The 8,846-nt window shown below is 63.7% G+C and overlaps 2 protein-coding genes across 4 annotated transcripts; both read left to right on the plus strand.

Moving 5' to 3' along the window:
• ALDOC (aldolase, fructose-bisphosphate C) lies at nucleotides 1–3,831 on the plus strand. The gene is made up of 9 exons (XM_030287857.4): nucleotides 1–135; nucleotides 1,061–1,183; nucleotides 1,267–1,478; nucleotides 1,569–1,623; nucleotides 1,727–1,887; nucleotides 2,367–2,450; nucleotides 2,534–2,708; nucleotides 2,789–2,988; nucleotides 3,336–3,831. The coding sequence occupies exons 2-9, from the start codon at nucleotides 1,072–1,074 to the stop codon at nucleotides 3,429–3,431; spliced, it is 1,095 nt and encodes a 364-aa protein (XP_030143717.1). The 5' UTR covers nucleotides 1–135; nucleotides 1,061–1,071; the 3' UTR covers nucleotides 3,432–3,831.
• A 310-nt stretch (nucleotides 3,832–4,141) lies between these two features.
• On the plus strand, nucleotides 4,142–8,193 carry PIGS (phosphatidylinositol glycan anchor biosynthesis class S). Of its 3 annotated transcripts, none has more exons than XM_072937244.1 (12): nucleotides 4,142–4,287; nucleotides 4,388–4,527; nucleotides 4,601–4,712; nucleotides 5,168–5,257; nucleotides 5,376–5,485; nucleotides 5,605–5,803; nucleotides 6,077–6,219; nucleotides 6,312–6,426; nucleotides 6,597–6,742; nucleotides 6,853–6,953; nucleotides 7,293–7,503; nucleotides 7,602–8,193. In XM_072937244.1, exons 1-12 carry the CDS (start codon nucleotides 4,248–4,250, stop codon nucleotides 7,875–7,877), a joined length of 1,683 nt encoding a protein of 560 aa, XP_072793345.1. In that variant the 5' UTR covers nucleotides 4,142–4,247; the 3' UTR covers nucleotides 7,878–8,193. The 3 variants fall into 3 exon arrangements, with proteins under 3 accessions (XP_072793345.1, XP_030143715.4, XP_030143716.4); XM_030287855.4 differs by having other exon boundaries at nucleotides 4,143–4,287; nucleotides 5,394–5,485; XM_030287856.4 differs by lacking the exons at nucleotides 4,142–4,287; nucleotides 4,388–4,527 and having other exon boundaries at nucleotides 4,596–4,712; nucleotides 5,336–5,485.
• Nucleotides 8,194–8,846: the final 653 nt, after the last annotated feature.

The raw sequence follows: 8,846 nt of genomic DNA on the forward strand, positions 1-8,846 counted from the left end.
GGGCGGGGCGTGGGGCCGGTCCTGCCCGGTGCCGCCCCGCCGGTCACGTAGCTCTGCGGCACCGCAGCCACATTTACCGCGGGGCCGGAGCGCGCAGCCCGCAGTCCGTACTCGTCGCCGCCGCCGCGCTACACGGTACGGGGGAGCGGGGGTCGGGGAGAGCCGGGAGACCGGGAGGAGATGCTGGGGGGACAGCCGGGGGGTCCCGGCGGCGGGAGGCGGCAGCCCTGCCGAGCCTCCCGGGTGTCTCCGTGCGGCATCCCGGGGCTCGTTCCGCGCTGGGGGGCTCCAGGGCAGAGAGACCCCCGGGCATGGGGGTACTGGGGATTTGAGGGTAGCCAGGATACTCTTCCTGCGCTGGCGGAGTTTGAGTTTCTACGGTGCCGGCCGGGGGATCGAGCGCCCCGGCTCCTGGGGGGCATCACTGGCCCCGCGACGGCGCCAGCCCCGGGTTATCACCATCCCTGGAGTACCCCAAACTTTGGGTGCCTCCATCCCTCGGTTGTGCCGCCCTGGGGCGGCTCCCTCCCCCTTTCCCGGGTTATTTCCATTCCCCCGGTATCCCCATCCCCGTGTTGTCGTCATCGCCCGCGTAATCTCCCCGCGGATTATTCCAGACTATGGAGTATCTCCGTCTCTGGGGTACCCCAAAGTGCGGGTAACTCCAGACTCAGGTAGTGCCTCCCTGGGGTTTCTCTTTCCCCTTTTCCCGGAGTATTTCCGCACCCCCGCACCCCCATCCCCGGGCTGTTTCCATTCCTCGCTGGGTGTTCCCGTGCCCGGGGTACCCCCATCCCGGTCCCCTGGTGTCCTGCGCGGGTCCCCGCGGAGCTGCGCTCCCTCAAGATGGCTGGGCTGGGGGCGGGCTGGCAGGCAGCAAAATGGCTGGGAGCTGCCCGGCATCCTCCACGATCCCTGCCACGAGGCTTATACAACGTGCCCTGGCCGGTGGGGCCGGGCTGGCAGCCCCGTGGGGGTCCCCGCTCCCCGGGGAAGGGGCTGTGTGTGGTTTCGGGGTGTCGCCCCGCTGGTGCGTGACTCAGTTCCCGTCCGCTCGCAGCCACCGCCACCATGACGCACCAACACCCCGCGCTGACGGCAGAGCAGAAGAAGGAGCTGTCGGACATCGCACAGCGGATCGTGGCCCCGGGGAAGGGCATCCTGGCAGCCGATGAGTCCGTAGGTCAGTTTGGGGGGGGAAATCTGTCCCGTCACCCCTTTTCCCTACGCCGGATGGAGGCTGATGAGGGTGCTGGGTGCCTGCAGGGAGCATGGCCAAGCGCCTGAACCAGATTGGGGTGGAAAACACGGAGGAGAATCGCCGGCTGTACCGCCAGATCCTCTTCAGCGCCGACAGCCGCGTGAAGAAATGCATCGGGGGTGTCATCTTCTTCCACGAGACCATGTACCAGAAGGCTGATGATGGCACCCCCTTCGTCCAGATGATCAAGGACAAGGGAATCGTTGTGGGCATCAAGGTATGGGGGGTGTCCTGGTGGGTTTGTGGGGTGCTGAGGGTGCTTGGGGGTGCTGGTGAGGCTCAGCGATGCCCTCCTCTTATTCCACAGGTGGACAAGGGTGTTGTGCCTCTGGCTGGGACCGATGGCGAGACCACCACGCAGGGTAGGTGTAGCAGGGGCTGTGAGGTTTGGAGCCAGGGGATTTGGGGCTGGAGGGTTTGGGGCCATGGGATTTGTGGCTGTGGGGCTGACGTGCTGCCCCACAGGTCTGGATGGGCTGTGGGAGCGCTGTGCCCAGTACAAGAAGGACGGGGCAGACTTTGCCAAGTGGCGCTGCGTGCTGAAGATCAGCGAGCACACTCCCTCCTCGCTTGCCATCATGGAGAACGCCAACGTCCTGGCCCGCTACGCCAGCATCTGCCAGCAGGTACGTGCCTGCTGCCATCGCCCCACAGGGTGGGCAGTGACTGTAGGATGGGTATTGACTTGTGTGGGCAGGTATTGCCCCACAGAGGTGGGCACACCTCATCTGTGAGGCTCAGCACTGCGCCTGTGCAGTGCTGATGATCCCTGGGGATCATCCCCAGTGGCTGGACGTAACCCTTGTTGGGTAACACCTCACGTGGGTGGACATGGGGCATTGCCCCGCGGCACGGGCATCACTCATGGGGTCAGTCAATCTGTGGGGCCAGGCGTTATTACCTGCTCCTCACAAACCTGGACATTACCCTGTAGGGCCCAGAACTGACCCTCCCAGCTTGGGCATCCCCCCATGGGGCTGGGCATCACCACCAAGGGGGGCCTCGAGGCTGAGCATTGCTCTGCAGGTCTGTCCCATGTAGCCATGGGGCTGAGGGGTGCCCAGGGACATCACTGTGATGGCATCTGCTGTTGTGCTCTTTGCAGAACGGCATTGTGCCCATCGTGGAGCCAGAGATCCTGCCTGATGGTGACCATGATCTCAAGCGGTGCCAGTACGTGACGGAGAAGGTGAGTGGTGGGGTGGCAATAGGGCGGGCACCGTGCTGTGCCATACCCTGCCAAGGGGACTCCACGCTGCCTGTCCTCCCCAGGTGCTGGCAGCTGTCTACAAGGCACTGAGTGACCACCACATCTACCTGGAGGGGACCCTGCTGAAGCCCAACATGGTGACCCCTGGGCACTCCTGCCCCACCAAGTACAGCCCAGAGGAGATTGCCATGGCCACTGTCACCGCTCTGCGCCGCACTGTGCCCCCAGCCGTGCCAGGTACCAGTTGTGGCATGGGGCAGAGACCAGGAGAGCGATACCCTGTGTCCCCTCCCGTGCCATAACCCTGCTCTCCACAGGTGTGACCTTCCTGTCTGGTGGTCAGAGTGAGGAGGAGGCTTCCATCAACCTCAATGCCATCAACACGTGCCCGCTGGTGCGGCCATGGGCCCTCACCTTCTCCTACGGGCGGGCGCTGCAGGCGTCAGCGCTCAGCGCCTGGCGTGGGCAGAAGGACAACGCTGATGCTGCCACCGAGGAGTTTGTGAAGCGTGCAGAGGTGATGGGGGTGGCCCTCCTGGGAGGGGAGTGCCACGGGCTGGGGTGGTGGGGACACCAAGGACTGTGTGCCCATGGGAGGAGGGGTGGCTGAGGACTATGTCCCACATGCTGAGAGAAAACACCAAGGGCTGTGCCCTGTAGGACAAGGAATACAGGGACCATGGTCCCCATGGAAAGGACAAAGTTCTGTCTCTGTGGGGGGACATTGAGAGCTGTGTTCCCATAGGGGAATGAAGGGTGCTGAGGGCCATATCCGTGGGCTCTGCTCCCCAGGTGTCCCCATGAGTTGGGGGACCCTGAAGGCTGTGTTCCCAGTGTGACCACTGACCTTTCCTTCCTCCGCAGGTGAACGGGCTGGCAGCGCTGGGCAAGTACGAAGGCAGCGGGGACAACTCGGGGGCCGCCGGGCAGTCCCTCTACGTGGCCAACCACGCGTACTGAGCCCCGGCCGGGCACCCCACCGGCCCCGGCCCCCCGCCCCGGCCCCTCCCCGCCACCGCTCACACCCCGCTTCCACCCCAGCCACCCAGGGGACCGCCACGCGGGGAGGGGAAGGGAAGGGGGGAGCGCCCCGCGGGATGCCCGCGGGTGGAATGAGGGCTCCGGCTCAGCCGGGCCCTGGGGGGGCCACCCGGGTGCCCCTTTGGCCGGGGGCTCCGGCCGGGCCGTGAGGGGAGGAGGGCAGGCCGCGTGGGGGGCAGGAGGGGAGGCCTGGGGGTGTCCCTGCCCTGCCGTAGCTTTGCAGTCCTGGTCGCTGCCGCCCTTGGGGCGCCTGTGTTGTGTTTGCCGTGTGCACTCCATGTACCAAATAGCCTAACAACGAATAAATGGTAGAGACAGCGCTGTGCCGCCTCTTTCCTCGCCGCGGGGCACCCCGGAACTCTTGTGCCCCCCCCTCCCCGCTACTCCCGCTCCGGGCATCACCGGCAGCTGTTGTGCTCACTTAAGCAATGAGCTGTGCTGGGTCTCAGCCGGCCCACACGCATCGTGAGGCTCCGTGAGCTTGGCAGGGGTGGTTGCTGTCCTCCCGGTCCCGGTACCGGGCGCTGCCCCGGTGCCCACGGGAGGCGCCGCCGCGGCTCGGTGAGGGCAGGGCTCGCCCCCTCACGGCCGGTGCGTGCTCTGATTGGTTCCGCTGCCCGCCCGTCTGTGCCGCCGCGCGGCGCACGCCGCGCCCATTGGGTGGTTTAGGTGTTGTGAGCTCTGATTGGCTGGGCTGGCGCAGGGCACGCCCCCCGGCTGGGCCGGGAAGTGAAGATGGTGGCGGCGGCGGCGGCGATGGCGGCGGATGAGGCAGGTACTGGCGGGCGTGGACTCTCGGTGTTAGTTCGCTGTCTCCCGGCTCCCCGACCCCGCTCCCCAAGGAGCTGGGCCGGTGCTGAGCGCTGTCCCCGCAGAGCGGGCGCGGGGCCGGCGCGCCGCCCTGTCCTTCGCGACCATCGCCGTGGTGCTGGGGCTGCCGCTGTGGTGGAAAACGACCGAGACCTACCGTGCTGCTCTGCCCTACGCGGACATCGATGGGCTCGGCCAGCAGCCGGTGAGCGGCGGGAGGGCCCGGGGGCGGCGGCTCTGGGGGCTCGGGAGCCCGGGCTGACGCTGTCCCTGTGCAGGTTCAGCTGGTGGTGCCCATGGCCGTGGTCTTCGGCCCGGGATCGGTGCCCGGGGACCTGCCGAGGCCGCTGCCCTTCAGGGACGTGCAGGAGATGGAGATTTCCGTGAACCGTGAGAGACCCCCTTGTCTGTCCGCGCCCCATCTGTTCCTTATGAGTGCCTGCATCCTTTCGTGGGGGTCCCTGCCCGTGGCTTCAGTCCCCGGCAACCCAAAGCTCCCGGGACCCCGAGCCCCATTCAGCAGCATCACCCTACCCTGAGCTGGCAGTGCTGGGAGCAGGGACTGGCACAACGAGGTCCCAGGGTGCTGCAGGGAAGAGACCAGCTCCACCGCCTGGGGATGGGGACAATGCAGCCCTCAGAGGGTGGGATGTGTCTGGCTGGTGTGGGGCTGTCTCACTACCAGTGTGGACCAGTGATGCTACATCCCATAGTGCTTCATCCCACTGGCACCCAAAGGACCTCGTGCCGTGTGTCCTCCTGGGGTTGTGCCTTGTCCCTGTGAGCACCAGGCTCCTGTGAGGGGCCTGAGATCAGCAGATTCACTCGGGTTTTTTGCCCCACAGTGAGAACCAGCGTCACGTCCCGCTATGAGATGCGCTATCGCAGCACCACGGCTCAGGAGGAGGCAGCACTGGCTGTGGCGACTGCACGAGGTACTGGAGCAGGGAATTGCTGGGAAGCTCCTTTTCCTGAGGCTGGCAGAGCAGAAAATGCACTTTGCTTTCTGTCAGAGTGAGACAGGGATTGGAGTGAAATTCCCACCCCTGCTAGTACTTCCATCTTCCTCAGAGGCTGATGCTGCTCTGTACCCGCTGCAGGACACCACCTTGGGCTCTCTGACCATGTATGTGGTCCCTGAAACCTCCTCTCTCCTGCCTCAGGTAGGGAGCAGCACCCTGTGGTGCCAGCCTTTGCATGTTTCACCCCTGGGAGGTGGCACAGGTGGCACTGTGCTGTTCTCAGGGCTCTGCTCCCAGCCCTCACCCCGTGCCACCCCCAGGGCATCAACGCGTACGTGGGGAAGCACCGCAGCGCCCTGGTGAGGGCTGGGGGGAGCCTGGCTGCCCTGCAGGCCCGGCTGCGGGAGGTGACACAGGTGATGTCCTTCACGGCCAGCTCCATCGCCGCCGCCCTCTCGGACCGTGTGCCCGACGGTCAGCTCAGCCCCGACGCACGGCGGAACCTGAAATCCAGCCTGGGTATGGATGTGCTCTCCATCCCTGTTCCCTGGCCTCGGGAAAGCCGTCTGCTCCTGGGGAAGTGCCATTCCTGCTCTGCTTGTGGCACCCCGGGTGTCTTCTGGGCTAACAGATCCCTTGGTCTGTAGCTGTTGTTCTGGGTCAGGGTTGGGCTGCGATTGCTCTGTTGGTGTCACCTCACACTGGGGTGGGCCAGGGAGGAGGGGACAGGCCCTGCTGCTCTTGGGAGCTCTGTCACAGCCTTGGTGGCTCACAGGCTGCGGGTCCTTGCAGGGTATGAGATCACCTTCAGCCTGCTGAACCCTGACCCCAAGTCCCACACCGTGGACTGGGACATCGAGGGGGCTGTGAATCGCTTTGTGAAGCCTGTCCTGAACAAACTAAGCTTGGTGGCCAACTTTTCTGTGGATTCACAGGTGAGGTCTGGGAGAGATGGCAGGGAAAGCCCAGCCCTGACCTCCCTGGGATGCTCTTCTTTGCCAGCAATGTGTCCCTTGTGTGCCTGCAGATCCTGTACTACGCTGTCCTAGGAGTGACACCACGCTATGACAAGGAGTCCTCCAGCTTCCTTCTGAGTGCTCACAGCCTCCCACACGTCATCAACCCCGTGGAGGCCCGTCTGGGTGAGCACTGTGCTCGTGGCTCACTGGGATCTGTCTCATGGGACTGTGGCTCCTTTTCCCCCCAGCCCATGTGAGAGCTGCTGGCCTGGCTGTGAAGGAGGAGCTGGGCTGTGGGCTGCTCTTGCTGTTCCTGCCAGCCACAAGAGTTCTGTGACTCTGTCCTACTGCAGGCTCCAGTGCTGCCTCACTCTATCCCGTGCTGAACTTCCTGCTGTATGTGCCAGAGCGCTCCCACTCCCCTCTGTACATTCAGGACAAGGATGGAGCCCCAGTGAGCACCAACGCCTTCCACAGCCCTCGCTGGGGTGGCATCATGGTATGGGAACCATGGGGGCGCTGGCAGTGCTGGGACAAGGTGGTGGCTCCCCATTCCCACCTGTTGGCCCTGAGGCCCTGGCTATGCCTCATTAACACGCATTCCTGCAGGTTTACAACGTGGAAGCCCCTGCTTCCCCCCAAGCCTCCCTCCCTCTGCATGTGGATGTGGACATGGCACGAGTGATGGAGGTTTTCCTGGCCCAGCTCCGGTGAGGATGTGCTCTTCCCTCCCCAGGCCTCTGTGGAAATCAGCGGGGTCAGAACAGGCTGTACCCCAACAGCTTGTTCACTCCTCCCTCTGTGGGCTCTGGGAGGCTGAGGGTGGCTCTTTGTGGCCTTCGAGGTACTGGCTACTAGCCATCACTGCTCTGTGGCCAGGGATGCTGGCACATCTCTCGTCTCCTCAAGTAGGAGGCTTGGCTTATCATGCCACACTTCCAGGAGACAATTTGGCATGATTGGGACTAAACACAACAGGGAAGAAGAGCAAGGAGCTCATGGAAATGAAGGTTTCTGATGTGGGCTGGGATCATCCCTTCTACTCCCAGGTTACTCTTTGGGCTGTCTTGGGAAGAGGTGCCCCCTGAATTCCTGCTGGAAAGCCCAGGGAATGAGGGGCTGGCTGACTGGGAGCTGGACCACCTGCTGTGGGCCCACACCGTGGAGAACATCGCCACTGTGTCCACCACCCTGACCTCGCTGGCCCAGCTCCTGGACAAGATAGGGAACATCGTCATCAAGGATGATGTTGCCTCTGAGGTAGGGCTGGGGCACCCTGAGGGGGGGAGCAGAGAGGGCTGAGTGTCCCTGCTGCCCTCCCTGGCCAGGGACTGACCCTTGGTGTTGTGCCCACACAGGTGTACCGGGCAGTGGCCTCGGTCCAGAGCGCTGTGACCGAGCTGTCCCTGGGCCACCTGCTCGCAGCTTTCCAGGCCAGCAAGGAGGCTGTCACCTCCTCGGAGAGGGCCTTCTTTGACCCATCTCTCCTCCATCTCCTCTACTTCCCTGACGACCAGAAATTTGCCATCTACATCCCGCTCTTCCTGCCCATGGCTGTTCCGATTCTCCTATCCCTGGCCAAGATTGTGCGGGAGACCAGGCTGCGTAAGAAGGAGCCCACCAAGATGGACTGAGCAATGGTGCCCTGGCTTGGGGCTGTCCCCACCCTGTGGGGTGTTGTTGTCGCAGACTCATGACCCAGAAAGGCACCCCAGGGTCCGGGCTTGGCTGCTTGGCTTGGGTGTGCCAGGGCCAGGATGCAGGAGTAGGAAGAGAGGCTGCTTTGGGAGATGGGAAGGGGGTCTCACTTTGGGTGCTGAGCCCTCCTGCACCCACAGAGGCAGAGAGGGGAGGGAGGGTGCTGCCTTTGTGTACCCCCAGCCTGGTGCTGTAATCAGAAGAAGCTGCTGTGTAAATAAAGAACCCTCTGCTCTTTGGGGGGCTGATGTAGGGCTGTGTGAACCTCCTTTAGCTGCCTTGGGGGTACCTATTGCCCTGCCTTCCCCTGGCCCAGCTTTCGTGCCCCCACTCCATTGCTTTGTGGGCTCTGGCTTCTGTCTTACGGGTATTTAGCCAAAAATACTTAGTTGGGTGTTACAGTGAGCTCATGGGCACCCTGTGCCCCTCTTCCCCGGGACCCTGTGACTCTGATCAAGATAACCCCTGGACGGGGGATTGGTGGAGAGCCAGGAAAGCCCACCCTGTCCAAAACCTATACAGACCCCTGAGATTTCCTGTTCTTCCTCTTTTGCCCCGCTCTCACATGGACACCACAGAATAAAGAGAGCTGTACCAACTTCTCCTGGGGTAAGAGCCTCTTTTGAATATTTTTCCCTCTCCTGGTATTCCTCCCCTCACAGCCCCTTATCTCTGAGCTAGTCGGATTCTTCGGGGGGGGGAAACTACAGTTGGGGAGGGGGGACAGTTCCTGGGGGGTCCATCCCGACAAGGGGTGTGGAGCCCCTGCGAGCTCATGGTGTGTGGGTCAGGGTGCTTGGGGCGGCTGTCCCCCTGCTCCGGGCCAGCTGTGGGGTCTGTCCTCACCTCACCTGAGGGGGCTGACCCCCATGGCGGTGGGGAGGGGGTTTCACAGGCGGGGAGAC

The sequence above is a fragment of the Taeniopygia guttata genome, chromosome 19 (genome assembly GCF_048771995.1).
Source record: "Taeniopygia guttata chromosome 19, bTaeGut7.mat, whole genome shotgun sequence".
NCBI classification, from domain to species: domain Eukaryota; kingdom Metazoa; phylum Chordata; class Aves; order Passeriformes; family Estrildidae; genus Taeniopygia; species Taeniopygia guttata.